General features: G+C 40.1%; 1 protein-coding gene across 3 annotated transcripts in view; it reads left to right on the forward strand.

The window, feature by feature from the left end:
- The window catches only part of LOC139367252 (equistatin-like), a 46,577-nt gene extending 28,702 nt beyond the window's left edge, over nucleotides 1-17,875 (forward strand). The window contains exons 2-5 of one of the 3 annotated variants that reach the window (XM_071105500.1): nucleotides 16,666-16,729; nucleotides 17,360-17,491; nucleotides 17,579-17,671; nucleotides 17,753-17,875. In XM_071105500.1, the coding sequence (XP_070961601.1) occupies nucleotides 16,666-16,729; nucleotides 17,360-17,491; nucleotides 17,579-17,658 (276 nt within the window). In that variant the 3' untranslated portion in view covers nucleotides 17,659-17,671; nucleotides 17,753-17,875. Of the gene's footprint in view, nucleotides 1-11,813; nucleotides 14,305-16,665; nucleotides 16,730-17,359; nucleotides 17,492-17,578 lie in introns of those variants that run through there. The other 2 variants (XM_071105499.1, XR_011626849.1) reach the window with 2 other exon arrangements.
- Nucleotides 17,876-21,820: the final 3,945 nt, after the last annotated feature.

The following is a 21,820-nucleotide window of genomic DNA, read 5'->3' on the forward strand; positions in this document are numbered from 1 at the left end:
CAAAAATAAAAAAAAATGTGATTTCATTATGTCCATTTGTTTATGTTTTCTTACTTTTTCAAAGTCACTGTGCATTTGCAATATGTTTTAATGGGCAGGTACCATAACGAATTTGTCATGTTATAAAAATCCTGCAGGAATGTGAAATTGACTGGCCCGGTGGACTCGGGATGGCTTTGCAGTGATTCTGGTTCATCTCAATTGCTCGTTTGGGTTGATTTCAGAATGTCACTTTGGTGATGTTTTTTCACTATAGAATCATATTGCAAATGCACGTGCAACTGGTAACCGAAAAATAAAAAAATGGTGATTTCATTATGTCCATTTGTTTATGTTTCCTTACTTTTTCAAAGTCACTGTGCATTTGCAATATGTTTTAATGGGCATGTACCATCACGAATTTGGCATGCTCAAAATTCAAACTATACTTTGCTCAAACTATACTTTTGTCAACTTGTATTATCATAATTTTTGTTTTGTTTTACTTGTGCATAAGGCATATGTTTTGTCCATTTGCAATATGATTTCATAGGAAGTCAAAAGTCAAAGTCAAAAGTCTATTTTTGGGGGGGCCAAAATTGACTGTACTGATGAACTCGGGATGGCCGGGCAGTGATAGTTGTTCATTTCCATCACTCGTTGTGTTGATTTCATCATGTCCATTTGGTGATGTTTTTTCACTATAGAATCATATTGCAAATGCACATGCATTGTTGTGCAACTGGTAACCCAAAAATAAAAAAATGGTGATTTCATTATGTCCATTTGTTTATGTTTACTTACTTTTTCAAAGTCACTGTGCATTTGCAATATGTTTTAATGGGCAGGTACCATCACGAATTTGTCATGCTATAAAAATCCTGCAGGAATGTGAAATTGACTGGCCCGATGAACTCGGGATGGCTTTGCAGTGATTCTGGTTCATCTCAATCGCTCGTTAGGGTAGATTTCAGAATGTCGCTTTTGGTGATGGTACCTCACTGTTTAAACATATTGCAAATGGACAAGAGTCAAGTGGACAAGAGTCCATCAGTCAATTAGATATCATTCTGACACCAAACTGATACAAACAGACACCAAACCCACTTTTTCCAACTTGTTTAGTAGCCAACTATTACATACTTCAGAGCTGGCCCAAAATTCACAACGCCTTCGGTTCAAACCATAAAAAACGATAAAACACGTAGTTACGTTCTAGCTGCGGGTCCATTTCTTATGTTATGTGTTGGCCTAGCTGAGGCGACCCCGAATCCCGAGTTTCGGCTCGATAGGTCATTTGGTGTCCGAGCAAAACCCTAATTGGTGCTGAAAATCCACTTTTTTCCATGCCTTGCTACGGGGTCCTTGAACGAGCTATCGGACAGAAACGTTGGGGTCCGTCTCTATGGGCCGAGCCGGTTTCAATGCACCTAGCCTTGCTTCTCTGAGACTTTTCTAAAAGTCGTCATTTTCGTAATGGTCAAAATGAATTGAAGGAATTGCAAATGTACAAGGCTGTTTCTCGGTCCGAGAACCTTCTAGAGCCACGTAACTCACCACGCACCATCGACGGGAGGTCTAGAACAGGTTTCTAAAGTTTCGGAACTCTAGGTCTGACGGTTCTTTTTTAGCTCGAACAAAACTAACTATTGCAGCCACTGTCTGTCTCTACGCACCCCAATACGTCCCTCCTTCCAAGTTGTGTTTTAGTGTGATTTTTTTGTCCTTTAAATTTTTTGGGGAAAAATGACTGATTTACAGTTCATGGGGGTTGCCTAATCACATATATGAAGTTTTGGACAGATCTGACTTTTTTAACCCTTCGAAACAGCCAAACCTACGCTCACCAAGTTTCGGCTTCGAAATATTTTCCGTTTTCGAGATAAGGCCCCGTCGTGATTCGTGATGTTTTGCCAAATTGCCATATGATTCCGTATGCCCTCTTGTGGGAATTTCCGGGATAGCGGAAAAACGGTCAAAAACTTGTTTATTTTATAAAACGGAAACCGAATGTCCGACAAAGTTCATTTGATGACTTCCCGGTAGGTCCGGCCCTACCGCACGTCCCGACGCCGACCGCGAATTTTACAAACGATTTCGGACGTCTAGTAAGGGACCGTACATTTGCAATATGGACTTTTTCACTGATCATACACGAAATGCCGAAATGTTCCCTTAATTAAGGTATGGTATGCCAGCAGCAAGGCAAATTATTACTTTCCCAAACAACTATCGTTTTGACCACTAAACAAAGAGTTACACAAATATAGTTTGGCATAAAATCTTCCTCTACTTCTCTGCTTCTCAAGGGCGGAAACGCTTTTAAAATTGGGTCTACCGTTCTCGAGGGAGAGCAATTTAAGAAACCCCTCACCTAACAGCTCTCTGTGTCAATTCTGATATTCCAAAACGGAACCGTTGGCCAGGATACTCGCAGACGCTGCAGGGCCAAAATCATGAGGAGACACTCCTCCTACACCGTTTAAGCTAGAAATGCCGTTCCAATATCAACAAATTCGCAACGGTCTCGATCAAGTTGTTTGTATAGAATTTTTGATATCTGTTATACTGTTTCCGTTTTTCACTTTCTTGTCCTCTTTATGTCCTCCTTCAGTGGCTGGTTAGCTCAGTTGGTTAGAGAGTGGTGCTAATCACTCCAAGGTGATGTGTTTGATCCCAGTACTGGCCATGAGGTACATTTTAAGTGTCAAATTGTGAATCACATGCGTGTGTTTCGTCAAGAGTGCCACAGAAATAAGTTCAGCTTCTTGCAGAAATATCTCAGTTGGGAGAGAGTAAGACGGAAGATTTTAGGGTCCCTGGTTTGATCCCGGGTGTCGGCATTAGTTGTTGTTCTTTCTTTATGTTCTGCTTTGGCTTCAATGAAACTGCCCACAGCTTTGCTTGTGGGCCTCAATGAGGTGTGCTACGCTGCTCCTCTGAAAGTAAGTAATGTCTTTCTTTTTCATCTGACATTGTGACATCAGTGTTACATGAAAGTTGCTTGTCATTGTTACATGACAGTAGGTTGTCGTAAAAGACAAGGCTGCATGAAGTGTGAACTGGAGCTTTCTTGGATCCACAAAAACAAAGTGCTTTTTGAGAATGCAGGCATCGACCGCACTACCTCTCGCCTGCTAAGCAAGCACTGTACCATTTGAGCTAATTCCGCAGACAGTAGGATTTGCCACAAGGAGCAACCAAGAGTGTTCAGTCTTATCAGGCGATGCTGTTGGTGGACTTGTTCGTTTCCGCGCCAGCACTTGCAGAGGCTCGGTGCATCTCAACAATTGTGCTCCAGTGCCAGCGGACGGTTAGCTCAGTTGCTTAAAGCGTTGTGCTAATTACGCCAATGGTGTGGGTTTCGATCCCTGTACTGGCCATAAGGTACATTTTCAGTGTCAAAATTGAAAGTCACATTCGTGTGCATCGTCAAGGGTGCCACTAAGTTTATTTTAGTGGCTTCCCGAAATGATTAAGTTGGGAGTGCATTAGACTGAAGATCTAAAGGTCCGTGTTCCGATCCTAGGTTTCGGCATTAGCTGTTGTTCTTTCTTCATGCTTTGCTTTGGCTTCAATGAAACTGCCCACAGCTTTTTTTGTGGGCCTCATTCGTGTGTGCTTTGTTGTTCCTCTGAAAGTAAGTTATGTCTTTCTTTTTCATCTGATATTGTGACATCAGTGTTACATTAAAGTTGCTCGTCATTGTTACATGACAGTAGGTTGTCGTAAGACAAGGATGCATGAAGTGTGAAGTGGAGCGTTCTTGGATCCACCAAAAAAAATGTTTTTGGAGAATGCGGGCATCGATGCCACTACCTATAGCATGCTAAGCATGCTCTGACCGTTCCCTCAGTTGTCTTTGCCAAGGGATATTTGATAGCGACCATTTTACAGTTCCTACGACTTCCACAGGATGTCACCAGTCTTTGTAATTGGGTTGGAGTTAATCATTGGTGCAACGAAGAAGAGGCACATCCTGGAACAACGTTATACTGTTGAGAGTTACGCAAGAGGGAAAAAGGGGAATGTTTTGTTTACTTGCTCTATTGAATACAGATTGCCACGTCTACAATTTGATCGATTATTAACGTTTAAAAATATCTAAAGTTGTATTACAAAAGTAGTTTGAAACATTTTGGCAAAGTTTATAGGCAACTTTTTAATTGTTTTGTAGTGACGTTGTGTTTTGGCAAGCAGTTTTTTCCCGGATCAAACCTGCATTATAAATGGACATTTTGGTATACATGGACGGAATTAATCGAAAAAAAGGACCAATTGTGATGTTTATGGGACATATTGGAGTGCCAACAAAGAAGCTCGTCAAAGGTAATGCATGTTTTATATTTTATTTCAGCGTTTTGTGTAGCGCCTGCTACGCTAGTTCTTTTGTTTACAACTAGTTCAGGTGGGTGCATGCTATCAGATTATAGCTTCTCATGCTTTCGCCGAAAAGCATTTTTAAAATCTGATGAATGTTGGCTGGATTCACAATGAGTGTAGCTTTAATTGGGTATCCTGCATGTGTGATTTAATGAAAGTTTGAGTTTTAAAGCGTTTTATTTGCATTTGGCGCTCAGCATTTCCCGAGGCTATTGGCCACTTGAGACGCTAGCATCTCACTATCCCCAAGAGGCTAAGCTTCCTGGAGCAACCGGAAGTGGTTAAAATCACCCTAAAAGTGTTTTGCCATACCCAACCTGCAATTGTGAAAATCACTGCATTCAACCCTGTGTAGACCAGTAAATTCTTAACATAAAGACTTAAAACTCGGGGTTCTGTAAGAGCGCACCCCAATCAAGATATGTGTTTACTTATATAGCTTCCTGTGTCATAGTTGCTGTTTCGAAAGGTTAAAAAGGTCAGATCTTTTCAAAACTTCATATGTGTGATTAGACAATGCTCATGAACTGATGTCAAAGAAAAGCTCTCTCACACACACACAGCAAGGATGGAGTGAAAAAGTGCGGTGCTTAAAGACACACAGAGCCTGCAATGGCATTACCATAATTTCGAGGATATGCTGAGTTCAACGAGATGCCCCGCTTGACCGTAGCTCGCTCGGTCTGAGTTTAGCAACCGTGTAGAATATAAGGCCCAAACTGAAGCCTGGACCTAAATTTCAAGTGCTTTTGGGAGACAGAGAGAGAACCGTTAAGGTTAGAAGCAGAATTTGACCTCACATTCCTGAGGTCCTCAACGATCTGTGCAAGCCTAATCTTGACAGTGTGGAATTAACCCTGAACAGTGAAAACAGTTTTTTTTTCATCTCACAGTTTACAATGTCTTCTCTCCCCATAGGAATACATTGCCTGCTCCTCTAAAGTCAACCTGAAGCCGATGTGGGTTATGAATGCCTTATGAACCTGTCTTCGGTAACAGTCCATCAGGTCACTATGAGGTCTACCTGTGTCGATTCTAAGCTTCCTGTAGCAACCGGAAGTGGTTAAAATCACCCTAAAAGTGTTTTGCCATATCCAACCTGATGTTTAATAGAAATAGTGCATTCAACCCTGTGTAAATCAGTCAGTTCTTAACGTAAAGACTTAAAACTCAGGATTCTGTAAAAGCATACACCAATGAGGATATGTGTTTACTTTTAGCTTCCTGTGCCAACCGGAAGTGCCATAATTGGTGTCATAGGGGCTGTTTCGAAAGGTAAAAAAAGTCAGATATTTCAAACAATTCACATGTGCGATTAGGCAACCCTCATGAACTGTAAATCAGTCATGTCTTCCATAAAATTTCCAAGAAAAACTCACACACACACAGCTTGTAAGGGAATACCCCCCTGAAATGGACAAAAATGAATGGCAAACATTGGCATTGGACAAACCATATACACGATGTCCAATACCACCCAATGATTGATTGATTCGTGCAAAGTTGATTGCAAATGCCATATGGCAAGTGCCAGTTGTAACACTTCAAAAATCCAACAGGGGGTGAGTGCGCTCCACCGGGGTTTTTCATATTGGAAATGCAACCCAAGTCAACATCCAAAAGCAACATTTAGAAAAAATAAAAAAATTTTCAAAAACTTATCACCCCTTAAAAAAGTGCTTTCTTGACCGTTTTTCGAAATCCTCTCGATTTTTTTTGCCCATTACACATGTGTAAGAACTGTATGAATATACTTTTGTCCAATTTTATTATCATAATTATTATTTTTTTAACTTGTGCAGAAGGCATATGTTTTCTCCATTTGGAATATGATTTCATAGGAAGTCAAAAGTCGAAAATGTGAACTTTAAAAAAAAAAACGTATCACCCTCGTAAAAAAAGTGCTTTCTGGACCGTTTTTCGAAATTGTTTCGATTTTAAGTCAATTAATCATGTGTAAGAACTGTATGAATATACTTTTGTAAAATGTTATTATCATATTATTATTATTTTTTTTTTACTTGTGCATAAGGAACATGATTTGTCCATTTGCAATATGATTTCATAGGAAATCAAAAGTAACTTTTTGGGGGGCCAAATGCCAAAATTGACTAGCCTGATGAATTCGGGATGGCCAGGCAGTTATAGTTGTTCCTTTCCATCACTCGTTGTGTTGACTTCATCATGTCCATTTCGTGATGTTTTTTTCACTATTGAATCATATTGCAAATGCACGTGCATTTGCAATATTTTTCAATGGGAATTTACCATCACGAATTTGGCATGCTCAAAAGTCAAACTATACTTTGCTCAAACTATACTTTTGTCAACTTGTATTATCATAATTTTTTGTTTTACTTGTGCACAAGGCATATGTTTTGTCCATTTGCAATATGATTTCATAGGAAGTCAAAAGTCAAAGTCAAAAGTCACTTTTTCTATGGCCAAATGCCAAAAGAAATGTGACATGCTCAAAAATACTGCAGAATTGCAAAATTGACTGACCTGATGATCACAGGATGGCCGGGCAGTGATAGTTGTTCCTTTCCATCACTCGTTGTGTTGATTTCATCATGTCCATTTGGTGATGTTTTTTCACTATAGAATCATATTGCAAGTGCACGTGCATTTGCAATATGTTTCAATGGGCATGTACCATCACGAATTTGGCATGGTCAAAAATCCTGCAGAACTGCAAAATTGACTGGCCTGATGAACACAGGATGGCCGGGCAGTGATTCTGGTTCATCTCAATCACTCGTTAGGATTGATTTCAGAGTGTCACTTTGGTGATGTTTTTTCACTATAGAATCATATTGCAAATGCACGTGCATTGTTGTGCAACTGGTAACCCAAAAATAAAAATATGGTTGTAAATGCATTTACCGGGACTCCTATTGACCATGCCCGCTATGGGAGTACCCTACTACGGCCCTCTATCCATGGGGGCCGTCCTGAGTGCTTTATGGACGGTTTAAAATATGACGATGGATGCAGATTGTGATTTTCCTCCGTGCAACTGGTGATCTGAAATGTGCATCTGGTAACCCCAAAATTTTAAATGGTTCAAAATACATTTACCGGTCATTCTATTATTATAGCCCGCTATGTGAACACCCTACTACGGCCCTCTATCGGTGGGGGCCGTCCTTGAGTGCTTTATGGACAGTTTAAAATATTCTGATGGATAAGCATTGTTTTCATGATTTCATTATGTCCATTTGTTTATGTTTTCTTACTTTTGCAAAGTCACTGTGCAGTTGCAATATGGTTCAATGGGCAGGTACCATCACGAATTTGTCATGCTATAAAAATCCTGCAGGAATGTGAAATTGACTGGCCCGATGAACTCGGGATGGCTGGGCAGTGATTCTGGTTCATCTCAATCGCTCATTAGGGTTGATTTCAGAATGTCACTTTGGTGATGTTTTTTCACTATAGAATCATATTGCAAATGCATGTGCATTGTTGTGCAACTGGTAACCCAAAAATAAAAATATGGTGATTTCATTATGTCTATTTGTTTATGTTTTCTCACTTTTGCAAAGTCACTGTGCATTTGCAATATGGTTCAATGGGAAGGTACCATCACGAATTTGTCATGCTATAAAAATCCTGCAGGAATGTGAAATTGACTGGCCCGATGAACTCGGGATGGCTTTGCAGTGATTCTGGTTCATCTCAATCGCTCGTTAGGGTTGATTTCAGAATGTCACTTTGGTGATGGTACCTCACTGTTTAAACATATTGCAAATGGACAAGAGTCAAGTGGACAAGAGTCCATCAGTCAATTAGATATCATTCTGACACCAAACTGATACAAACTGACACCAAACCCACTTTTTCCAACTCGATTAATAGCCAACTATTACATACTTCAGAACTGGCCCAAAATTCACAACGCCTTCGGTTCAAACCATAAAAAAACCATAAAACACGTAGTTACGTTCTAGCTGCGGGTCCATTTCTTATGTTATGTGTTGGCCTAGCTGAGGCGACCCCGAATCCCAAGTTTCGGCTCGATAGGTCATTTGGTGTCCGAGCAAAACCCTAATTGGTGCTGAAAATCCACTTTTTTCCATGACTTGCTACGGGGTCCTTGAATAAGCTATCGGACAGAAACGTTGGGGTCTGTCTATATGGGCCGAGACGTTCGCAATGCACCTAGTCTTGCGACTCTGGGACATTTCTAAATGTCGGCATTTTCGTGATGCAAAAATGAATTGAAGTCATTGCAAATGTACAAGGCTGTTTCTCGGTCCGAGAACCTCCTAGAGCCACCTAACTCACCACTCACTATCGACCTGAGGTCTAGAACAGGTTTCTAAAGTTTCGGAACTCTAGGTCTGACGGTTCTTTAAAAGTTCCAACAAGGTGAACTAATGCAGGCAGTGTATGTCTCTACGCACCCCAATGGGTCCCTCCTTCCAAGCTGTGTGTGTGAGTGATTTAGTTTTCCTTTGAAATTTTATGGGAAAAATGACTGATTTACAGTTCATGGGGGTTGCCTAATCACATATATGAAGTTTTGGACAGATCTGACTTTTTTAACCCTTCGAAACAGCCCCTGAGACACCAATTATGGCACTTCCGGTTGGCACAGGAAGCTATAAGTCAACACATATCCTCATTGGGGTATGCTTTTACAGAATCATGAGTTTTAAGTCTTTACGTTAAGAATTGACTGATTTACACAGGGTTGAATGCACTATGTCTATCAAACTGCAGGCAGGGTATGGATATACACTTTTAGGGTGATTCTAACCACTTCCGGTTGGTCCAGGAAGCTTAGAATCAACACAGGTAGACCTCATAGTGGCCTGATGGACTGTTACCGAAGACAGGTTCATACGGCATTCATAACCCATATAGGCTTCACGTTGAATTTAGGGGTGCAGGCAATGTATTCCTATGGGGAGAGAAGTAAATGCAAACTGTTTGATGTAAACACTTTCTTTTTACTGTTAAGGTTTAATGCCACACGGTCAAGCTTAGGCTTGCACAGATCGGGAGGACCTTAGGAACATTCCTGTGGTGGAATTTTTCTTCTCACCCTAACGGTTCTCTCGCTGTCACGCAAAAGCAAATGACTTTGTGGGGCAGGCTTCATTTTGGGCCTACTTTTCTAATGGTCGCTGCGCCTAGACCGAGCGAGCTACGGTCAAGCGGGATACATCGTTGAACTCGGCACGGCCTAGGGATTATGGTAATGCCATTGCCTGCTCTCTGTGTCTTTAAGCACCGCACTTTTTCACTCCATCCTTGCTGTGTGTGTGTATGAGAGCTTTTCTTTGACATCTGTTGGGAGAAATGACTGACTTACAGTTTATGGGGGTTGCCTAATCACACATATGAAGTTTTGAAAAGATCTGACATTTTTAACCCTTGGAAACAGCCACTATGACACCATTTAACCTCTCTGATCTCCCCATCCCGGATCCGGTATCAGGAATACAGACTCAAGCTCATTACCATAACGCAACGTTAACTATTCATGAAAATCGCAAATGAAATGAAATAAATATGCCATCTCTCAAGCTTAGCCTTTTGTAAACAACACTGTCATCTCAGATTTTCAAAATATGCTTCTCAACCATAGGAAAACAATAATTTGTGTAAAAGTAGCTAGCTAGCGTAGCATTTAGCGTTAGCATTAGCGTTAGCATCCAGCACGCAACATTTCAACAAAAACATAAAAGCCTTCAAATAAAATCATTTACCTTTGAAGAACTTCTGATATTTTCAATGAGGATACTCTCAGTTAGATAGCAGATGCTCAGTTTTTCCAAAAAGATTCTTTGTGTATTAGAAATAGCTCAGTTTTATACATCACATTTGGCTACCAAAAAAAAACGAAAATTCAGTCCTCAAAACGCGAACTTTTTTCCAAATTAACTCCATAATATCGACTGAAAACATGGCAAACGTTGTTTAGAATCAATCCTCAAGGTGTTTTTCACATATCTCTTCATTGATATATCGTTCTTGGACGCATGGTTTCTCCCCTCAATCAAATGGAAAAGTTCAAGCAGCTGGCAATTGCGCACCGAATTCCACGCAGGACACCAGGCGGACACTTGGAAAATGTAGTCTCTTATGGTCAATCTTCCAATGATATGCCTACAAATACGTCACAATGCTGCTAAGACCTTGGGGGAACGACAGAAAGTGTAGGCTCATTCCTTGCGCAATCACAGCCATATAAGGAGACAATGGAAAACAGAGCTTCAGAAATTCTGCTAATTTCCTGGTTGACGCATCATCTTGGTTTCGCCTGTAGAATGAGTTCTGGGGCACTTACAGACAATATCTTTGCAGATTCTGAAACTTCAGAGTGTTTTCTTTCAAAAACTCTTTCAAAAACATATTTTCGTGACAAAATATCGCGCTTAAAACGGGAACGTTTTTTATCCAAAAATGAAATAGCGCCCCTAGAGATCCAAGAGGTTAAGGCACTTCCGGTTGGCACAGGAAGCTATAAATAAACTCATATCCTGATTGGGGTATGCCTTTACATAATCCTGAGTTTAAAGTCTTTACGTTAAGAACTGAGTTATTTACGGAGGGTTTAGTATGTGTGTGTTATTTCAGAAAATCATAGAAAATCACAGAGCAGAGCTCCGCAGCACACTTTAAAAAGATTCGTATGAACACCCTGCAACTGGATCTGTAACTGTTGGAAAAAAAAACACCTATCTTTGAACATCCCCAATTTGTCATTGTACGGTTTCTCTTAAATGACGATAGATAAATGGCTGGTTCTTTTTTTTATTGACACCGGAGGCTCCTTGACTTTGACGTGAAGTGGAAAAATAATTTCTCTATTTCCATTTTGGACCTTTAATCCCAGAGAAATGGCCATAACTCAAAAACCGTTGAGGCCTAGACGCCATCTTGTTCGGGGCCAACTGCCCATTATGACAAACCTACGCTCACCAAGTTTCGGCTTCGAAATATTTTCCGTTTTCAAGATAAGGCCCTGTCGTGATTCGTGATGTTTAGTCCAATTGCCATATGATTCCTTATGCCCTCTTGTGGGAATTTCCGGGACAGTGGAAAAATGGACCAAAATGTGTTTATTTTATAAAACGGAAACCGAATGTCCGACAAAGTTCATTTGATGACTTCCCGGTAGGTCCGGCCCTACCGCACGGCCCGACGCCGACCGCGAATTTTAGAAACGTTTTCGGACGTCTAGTAAGGGACCGTACATTTCCAATATGGACTTTCTCACTAACCATACACGAAATGTCAAAATGTTCCCTTAAGGTATGTAAATGTAATTTAGTATGGACATCTATTGAGCAGAGGACTAATAGCAGCGTGCACATGTTATCCTTTCTTGGGTACTTAACTTCACAAAGTACACAAAATTGGCTAAAACATACTTGCCTCAGAAGGTTACATGTTTTCTGACTTCTTTACCTTGGTGAATGCTGCTTTGCACACAGGTCCCTCTACATCTGTGGAATTCTCTGAGATGGCAGTTCAGGGGACATCTCAACAGGGACAATCTAATGAAAAGATCCTAAGTGAGTGTGTCTCCGGGGCCTGTCAGACCAGGGCTCTTGACCTCCCGCCAATCAATCTGGATGCTTTCAACCCGATTATCATCCGGTTTCTGGAAAAACTTACTGAGGAGTATGTCCAAACTTATATTGTAGTATTTGAATGCAATGTCACCTGGATGATTTTATAAATTGTATGTGTGTTGGTGTGCTTTTTGGTGCTAAAAACATCAAATGATCTCCTATAGGCAATGGAGGCAGTAAAGCATTGTCAGGATGGACCCTGTAAGTCCCTTAACCTTGAAAATGATTCATAAATATATTAATAGATGTTTCAAGAATATTAGATACAAGCCTTTTATCTATCTACAGTATCATCCACACCATCACAAACAGTTACATTCAAAGAGCTTTTTAGTAGCCTACTGCTTTTCATGATTTGCAATGTATGCCACTTTCATGATTCTCATGAACATATGTAAGATGGTTGGTATCTCTTCGAGGAGCTTGGTTTCAGAGCCCGGCTATGAGTAATCTACCTACACTGTTTCGGTCCTACATGTGATGAGGGCACTGCTTGCAGAGATGTGCCTGGAGATTGTGCGGTTTGTATCTGAGGCCATCCTGAAGGTCATCATCCCTGCAATTTTCCGTTTTGTACGGACATACAGCCATGTGTCTCCAGTATCCGGCAAGTCTCTGACAGAATCAGAGAGATCCTATAGCACAAACCTGAAGGTTCGCAAGAGAGGCAGCAGCAAATCCTCAAGGTCTTGCACGGCAAAATCAAGCTCCTCTCGTAATGGGTATCTTCAGTCATTCCTAAAGAAACCGGTTTCACCTAACTATTCATAACCCATTTTGTGAAAATATGTTTTGTTATCTGTGTAAGATTTTACCCTTAATGACCAATTTAATTGATTACTGAATTATGTATTAATGTGACTACAGTATCGACTTTCGAATATGGAATGCTGTATTGTTTGCTTTGTATTCTCAAAGGTCTCAGACAGTGTTGCCAAATACTCAGGGAGATGGTGAGTCTAAATCATCTGAGCCACTCGGGGACTTTTTGGGGATCACTGAGAACGGTCTCCTCACTGGTGTCCAGGATTCCTTCAAAGAGTCGCTGAACAATGTCCTCTGTATCCAAAGAGAGGGCCAGGTAGACACTCAAAGTCTATCCCGGGTTATTGTTGGAGAAGTGTCAAAGAAGGTCAATTCCATAATCTCTGTGGCCATCAGAACTCCCATCTCTGGGAGAATGTCCCCTGTCATTTTTGCCAGTGGTGGTGTCTCCAGCACCAAGGTGGTTGAGGAGATGGTGTCTGGCATTTCCAACATACTTCAGATGTATATTAATGGGAAGAGTGTTGAGCAGAATGTTGTTCTCAGCAAGGATGGTGTTGAGGTGGATATGACACATTTAACAGGACAGGTGATGACAGCCCTCAGTGGCACTGTTTTGAACTTCAGCAATAAGGAGGAAAATGACCCCGACAAGAGGGAACTGCTTTGTGTTGTTGCTGACCATATGAAGATGCTTGAATCTTGTAAAAGTTCTGAGGAGATGCTAAAACAAGGAGAGAGCAACCTCAATATCAAAGGTGCCAAATCTAGTCTTCATCTGTCAACACAAAGTATGGACAGACTACTCACTGAGGAGTTTCAGACCAAGGCCACTGAATCGATCCGGGAGATCGTTAAAAGATTCAGGGGTTGTACATCATGTTGTTCTGGCACTACATCATCTTGTCCAACTCCTAGGATAGGTGAGATCAGAGACCTTATGATTGACCCTGAGGCCTCTGAGTTGGTAAGTACCTTTGTTTCAGACATGGACAATCTTACCCAGTCTATCAGGGCATCCTGCTCTCCTGCACAGAGTGAGCAGATCCTTCTTGAAAACCATCAGAGTAAGATCTTAGAGTAATCAGAGTAAGGTCTTACACTGTTGGCTTTTACTACGACATGAAAAATACGCTGAAGAGGATTCTTACCTGTCCAGAAAAAGGGGATCTCACAAGTACATTTGTGGAGAGCACAAAATATTATTTCACAATGGTTCCAACTTTGTGCCTGGACGTCGGTCATTCCAGTAATGGTGAGGCTGACACATCGGACTCCATTTCTTGTAAACCACTTTTAATAACCCCCTCATCTATGAATGAACAAAAAGGACAAAGTGAGACCCCAAAACCTCTCTTGGCTCTCAAAAAGTATTTGCAAGACCAAGTCCTCCTTGACGCCACAAAAGCGATTGCCAGCCAGGTTCTTGTCTTGTATAAGACTGAGGTGATGGAGAAGTTCTCATCTTCTGTTGGAGAGTGTGATTCTGAAGAGTCTCTCTACTATTTCATATGAGCTATTTCATAGTTTTGATTTGTTATTTTATTCTACAATGTTGAAAATAGTAAAAATGCAGAAAAACCCTTGAATGAGTAGATGTGTCATCTTTTGACTGGTACTGTATTTCTCAACTTTCCTAATATTAAGCACATTGCTTATATTTACAACAGGTGTACAGCCTACCTGGCTGTCATGAAAATTAACGAGTAAGTGTGATTCACGATTAATATCGTCCTCCATTCGCTATTTAAGTGCATAGATTCAATTATTTTTTTTACCCCTGCCTGTTTCAAGTCAGGTGCATGATAATTGTCCATTCTAAATCAGAACAAATTTCACATATTATTTAGTACATGTAAAGACAAGATTAAATCAAGAATAGTCTGATGGGTGACAATATTAGCCCATCACTTGTGAATGATGCCCAGTCGAAGGCAAGAAACAATGCAGACCTTTTTTTTGGCAACTTTTTCAAATTATAGTGCGACACCTCATGTAGCCTAGCCCATAGGCCTATATGTTTTGGTAAGGTTTGTGTAGACTGGCGAAAGTCAACCCAGCACAGGACACAAAAATGATTTGGGGTTGTTCATACTGTCGAAGCTTACAGTTAAAATCGGATAATGTCGGAGGGAAATCACCACAAGAGGAAGTCACCATGAAGTTAAATTCAGTCCAAATCACAATCAAGTTAAATTCATCTGTATTAAAGTGCATAAAATCAATCTGAGTAGTGTCTCTGCTTTAAACACACTGCCCACGTGACACCCTTACCCCACATGGAACAGTAGATCGTCACCCACACAGCAGATTTAAATAATGTAATGATTAACTCCACAACATGTCTCTGAGAGCACTGGTATTCAGCTAGCAAGAAGCTAACATCCCCATGTCAATCCAAAGGAACGTTGGACCCACGATGGATTTCAGTAGCTCTCCAGTGTAATTGCTTACTCTTCCACACAATCCCATAACTGCTTGCACACCTTATTAATGAATCTCTTAAAAGGACAGTGCCATCTAGTGGATATAAATGAATAAAACTATGCCATTTAACCACCTGGCTGCATTTGAATTACAACTGAAGTGACCAAATAACCTTTTTACAATGGGTGTAGAGCCTAACTGGCATGAACATGCAGCGCATGAGTTTCAAGTTTGGGGAAGATCATTTTCAAAATAAAAATATCATTTCATAACAAAAGCATTACATGAATAATCATACTATGAGGTTGGCTGAGTCCTACTGCGTGGGCTTTGTCCTGCAGCAGGCCGGCAGCCTGGGAGAACGAGACACTATCGTTCATCACACCTTGTAACACTTTTGCAGTAAAATCTCATAACCCAAGGAGTTCTCTGCAGCTACAACAACAACATCTATTTTCTGTGATTTATGTTCTATTTCTGCAGTACAGTTGATAACCATGGCTATGAATGCTAAGAAACCAACCTTGCTGAAACACATCTCTTATTCCTGTCACTCTCTATTGGCCTCGTCATACTCATGGGAGCCTATCAGGATCCCTCGAAACTGGACCCATCTTCCTCTACTACTCTCTTCCCTGCCTGTGAAGATTTCTTCAGAGAAAATGACTCAAGTAAAAGTGAAAGTCACCCAGTAAAATATTTCTTGAGAAAAGGTCTGAAAGTTTCAACAAATATCCTGAAGTATCAAAATTAAATTATATTTCAAATTAAATATAATCTTTGGCAATGTAGTTAAGTGAAAGTTGTCAAACATATAAATAGTAAGGACACCCCCAATAAAACTACTTTATTAGTACTTTCAAATATTTTTTACTTTAGTACTTTACACCACTGGCTAATGGCCGACATCGGCAACTCTCGTTGGGTTAATGAGGCAACTAGTCACACCTGTGACAGTTCCTTTAAAAGGAGAGGTGGAAGAAGTAGACCATAACTCACAGACACCCAGTCAATCCCTTGGAAGAGTGCGAAGGTGAGATTGTGTCATTATTTAATAGACTATCTGCATCTCAAATGGCAACTTAATTTTATGTGACCCTGGTCAAATTTATGTGACCCCCTGAATTTAAGAGCATAGACTAATAGTTACCTTTGCAGAAAATAGGTAGTCTATGACTCACTCTAGGATGCTTCCCCTTCCCTATCTAGTGCACTGTGGGCCTTTGTCAAAACTGGTTCACTACAACAGGAATGAGGAGCCATTTGGGAAGGATAGATTTTCCTGTGTGCCAGGCTCTTCAACCACTTACAATAGATTAGATACCTGAATTTTGGCGGAAGAATTGTAGCGCCGTGTTGCCAATACTCGGTTCTTGAGGTCCTCAGGACTGGGTTTAGCAATTGTTGCTTAAGTTTTGTACTTAACACAGGGTTTCCTTAACCTCTCCTCTAGTACCCACAGCCATTCCAAATGTTTTAAAATGCTCAAGTAATCTCTCTCGTTCTCTCTCTCTCTCAGGAGACTATCACCATGGCGACATTAACCATCATTCTGCTTGTCAGCAAAGCTTTTTCTCTGGGAGGTCAGAGTGATGTACCTCACACTTACTCCCAAAATGTTAATAAAAACATTAGTGGGTGTTGATCTTTCCTCTACACACACACGTATGTATTAATGTTTCATAACGAGTTGTCCCTTGGCCAGCCATTATCAACTGACACTGGAGAGAGGTTTGTCTTGCTCAAGGGCACATGGACAGATATTTTAACTTGTCATCTCAGGGATTAAAACTAGGAACCTTTTGTGTTACTGGCCAAATTCTCTAATCATCTAGTTCCAGAAATGTATATTGGTGTCTAGATGCTGGACTGCGGTATTCTGATATGAATGGTTTGATCATTCAACTGGCTGTATGATTGGATTGTCTACCAACTATCAGAAAATAACACTGATACAATTTACCCCCACTTTCAGTCTTGGTTTCATCAGCTGTTTTCAAATGACAAACTGAATTTTGACTGCACAGGACTTTTAAACAAGTATCAGAATTTCAATATTTAGCCAGGAAGTACCTAGGTTACATCTGAAATGGAACCCTATTCCGTATATAAACTACTTCTGACCAGGGCACATATGGGACGCAACAGAAGATTACGGCATGCATGTGCTGCAATGTTATGTCCACATTACAATGCATGTTACTTGTGTCCAGATGCTACGATACGACCCATGACCCCCTGTGAGCGTGCTAGATATGCTGCGACACATGGCCTAATTGGAGCCTACATCCCCACGTGCGACGCCGCTGGACGATACACCCCTAAGCAATGTTCGGGCTCTACAGGTTAACACGGACGCACATGCACATTTCAGTTGAATGTTACACATACAATATTTACCCATTTTACTGTAACATGTCTATTTCTGGTAGGTTACTGTTGGTGTGTGACCACTACTGGAGAGAGGATCCAGGGTACGGACACTCCACCAGGCACTGCCATCAACTGCTAGCAACTGTTCCAAGGTGTGTTTGTACATACTCATTCACTAAATGTTACTTCTTTGCAGCTGATTCTGGATGTTAATGTTTTTTGTCTAATTTTAGATGAAGGGCATTGGAATGGAGTCGTTGAAAAGATGGACAGTTGTCTTTACTGTACTACAGGAACTGATTCACATCCCATTTAAATACATGAAGAAATCCAGAGATTAAACTGTTGATTTACTTACTTTATTGTTGGTGTGATATGCTGAACAAACTATCTGAACCAGTCCATTTCTGGGAAATGGAGGAAGGAGTAGGACTGTATTACCGGCAGTTACAAGAATTGAAGGTAGTCAAATTCCACGTGACCATTTACAAACAACACTCCCACTTCTCCCTCATCATACATACATGACAAATAGACCATCTAGGTTGATTCATGGCTATATATCATTTTGGCAGTACAAATGCCTATTGGACATGGTTCACTGACCTTTGGGTTTGTAAACTGACTTCCATTGATCGTACATGGCAAATGGACATAACATCCTGATTTGGCACTTTCAAATCTTTCATATTGCATTTGGACATTTCTTATGGCATTTGGCAACAACAAAAAAAAAGTGACTTGACTTCAACTTTTGACTTCCGATGAAATCATATTGCAAATGGACAAAACATGCCTTATGGTCAAGTAAAACAATGATGATAATCAAATGTGACAAAAGTATGTTCATACCATTTTACGAAATTCTTTCATTTTTTTGTCAATTACACATGCATAAGAACTGTAATTGACAAAAAAATGAAAGACTTTCGTAAAATGGTCCAGAAAGCACTTTTTTAACTTCTTAGAGCTACCTCTTAGAGCTACTTTTTTAAATTTCCGCCTGAAGACATACCCAAATCTAACTGCCTGTCGCTCAGGCACAGAACCAAGGATATGCATATGCTTGGTACCATTTGAAAGAAAACACTGAGGTTTGTGTAAATGTGAATTGAATGTAGGAGAATATAACACAATAGATCTGGTTTAGATAATACAATGAAAAAAAAACATGTGTTTTTTCTTTTTATTGTTGTATCTTTAAAATGAACAAGATAAAACGAACATTCAGATAGGACTTCCAAAATGAGTGTGCTACATTACATTTATCATGAAGTCACCCAGGTGTCCCGCACAAGTAGCCCAAATGTACCCAAGTGGCCAAATTGGTGAAGTTATAAATTTTGAATGTAAAAACTATATACAAAATACCAAAATGGTATTCTAACACACCTCCCAAAAAATTGAGAATAAACATGAAAGATGCCATAGCAGTCTCTTTCTGCTGTAAAGCAGAGGGTCACCAAGCATGTGGTGCAGGTGATGGGCGACTTCATTTTGCAAAGAACACAGCATCGCCTCCATGCTGTGCCCTTTTGGCCCTGAAGCACATCCATGCAGCAGAAATAAAATTGGGCAGATGAACACCACTTGTGGCAGGAGCTGGATGAACCAGCTTCAGTGGGGGATGGACACCTTGGCACTGGGGGCTCCCATTCGGAGTCAGTGTCATTGTGAAAGAAAATGTTCCGTTAGAATAGTTTCACATATGAGCCCTGTTTCAACAGGTATAATAAACAGCTATATATACAGTACAGGGAACATAAGGTTGAATATATTATTATAGACCTGCAAGATCTACTGTCTCATTTATATTATATTATGACATTTCAGCTAGATTTACTGTCTCTATTATATTTTGACAGACCAGCTAGATCTACTGTCTTTATTATATTACAACAGACCAGCTGTATCTACTGTCTCCATTTCACTTTGGCCATTGTTGTGGGCCTACCCTCCCCTCAACAGCCTCAAATAGCCTATTTCATTTCACAAATAATATTTTATATTATTAATTTCAAACAACGGCATTAGCATGAGAAGAACTTACCAGTCCAAAACGATGTCCTCTCCGTTCAAAAAATATTCCTCCACACTTGCAAACATGTTCAAATTACCTGAGCTAATGAAATTAAACAACCACGAAGGGACTCAAACTCTCAGTCTTCTGATTCAAAGTCAGACATCTTATCCATTAGGCCACGCAGTCTACTTGACACATCCCTGATTTTTACAAGTACAAAAGACAAAAGTACAAAGACACAATAATTCTCAGGCCTTGCAGTCTTTGATTATTAATGTTGAATAACAATGTCCTAGCTTTTCAAAGCAACAAGTACAATGCCTTATTTCGGGAAATTGCAAACATGTCCATATTAGCTGATTTAATGAAATTAAACAACCACGAAAATAACTCAAAACCTCAATTTTCTTGTTCGAAGTCAGAAGCCTTATCCACCAGGAAACACCTTCTACTCCATATACTCCTAAATGACATGAAACAGACGTTGCTTAGCAACAACAGACATCAAAGTTGTGAACTTGTCCGAAAGCTAATGATATTTAACAAGTACGAAGAGACCATTTCCCTCAATCTTGCGATGCAGAATCATACACAATATTTCTCAGGCCTTGCAGTCTTAGATTATTAAAGTTGAACAACATTGTCCAAGCAACAAGACCAATGCATTAGTTAGGGAAATTGCAAACATGTTCAAATTAGCTGAGCTAATAAAATTAAACAACCACGAAGGGACTCGAACCCTAAATCTTCTGTTTCAAAGTCAGACGCCTTATCCATTAACGCGTGATACATTCGGACAGGAACTTATCCGAATGAGGAAAGCTAGTGATATTTTACAAGTACGAAAAGACTCTGTCCTTCAATCTTGTGATGCAGAATCAGATACAATATTTCTCAGGCCTTGCAGTCTTAGATTATTAAAGTTGAACAGCAATGTCCAAGCTTTTCAAAGCAACAAGACCAATGCCTTATTTAGGGAAATTGCAAACATGTACGAATTAGCTGAGCTAATGAAATTAAACGACCCTATTTGACATCATACAGACTTTGCTATGCAACAGTAGACATCAAAGTTGTGAACCTGTCCGAATCAGGAAAGCTAGTGATATTTAACAAGTAAGAAGAGACCTTTTCCCTCAATCTTGCGATGCAGAATCAGACGCAAAATTTCTCAGGCCTTGCAGTCTTAAGATTATTAAAGTTGAACAACAATGTCCAATGGATTTCTAGTCCATCGCCTTAACCACTCGGACACGACAACTGTGACAGAGGAAAACAGGCTTGTTAGAAGTGAATGGGCCGGCAGGCAGTTTACAGCAAAATATAATTTAATAACTGAAAGATAATGTAGTATTTCATTATAATGCAATAACAGGAAATGTTCCACTCATTCATTTGTTATTAAGTACAGCTGTTTCCTTATTTCCCTTGATCTTTGCTCAGCTACAGAAGGTTTGCATTTGAGTGTTTATTATAAATTAATATTTCATCCTCTTATTAATACTGCCAAGCAGCATGAAATCTGCTTGAGAGGTGCTAAATATCTGTCAGTAGTGGGATTTGAACCCAGGCCTCCATTGGAGACTGTAACCTGAACGCAGCGCCTTAGACCGCTCAGCCATCCTGATTACAGCACAGGGTTAAAGAGTATGAGGTAAAAATAGAAATAGGCACAGCATTCTAAAATCACCACAGAGACCAGTAAATTTATGCACGATACTGACTTGCACTTTCAATAGTCATTGATTTAACCTCAATATGGCCTTCAATGGGAAAGGAGTAGTAAATCTTCATTGAATGAGAGCTAAACTGGCCTCACAATATGGCCATTCTGATATAAATGATACAATTCCTCAGATAAGACCGAAAAAGTGTCTGGAAATATCAGCAACCATCAGGGGAAGAGTGACAACAGGTCCACATGGTGGAAATCTTAACAAATGTCTTAATGGGTATTTTCAACGCAATCATGTTATTATTTATTTTTAGGGTTTAACAAGGCAGCTCACCTGTGACCTGTGGCTTGACAATAGATGCGGCGACTTCAATTACCCTGCAGACAATATTTTTGTTCTTCCCGCCAATACAATCCACTGACAACGACCGACGAGTTGTGCGTACCGAGATGCTTTTTGTTATTTGCCTGTTTGTGGCCCGCCTGTGAAATTGGGCGATTCTTGCAATTCTCTTTCAGCCTCTCATCAACTAGCTGTTTTTCCAGAATATTAAAAATACGATAGTTATTCACTACTCATATCAACTAGTTGTCATTTACATT

This window comes from Oncorhynchus clarkii, chromosome 15, assembly GCF_045791955.1.
Source record: "Oncorhynchus clarkii lewisi isolate Uvic-CL-2024 chromosome 15, UVic_Ocla_1.0, whole genome shotgun sequence".
NCBI classification, from domain to species: domain Eukaryota; kingdom Metazoa; phylum Chordata; class Actinopteri; order Salmoniformes; family Salmonidae; genus Oncorhynchus; species Oncorhynchus clarkii.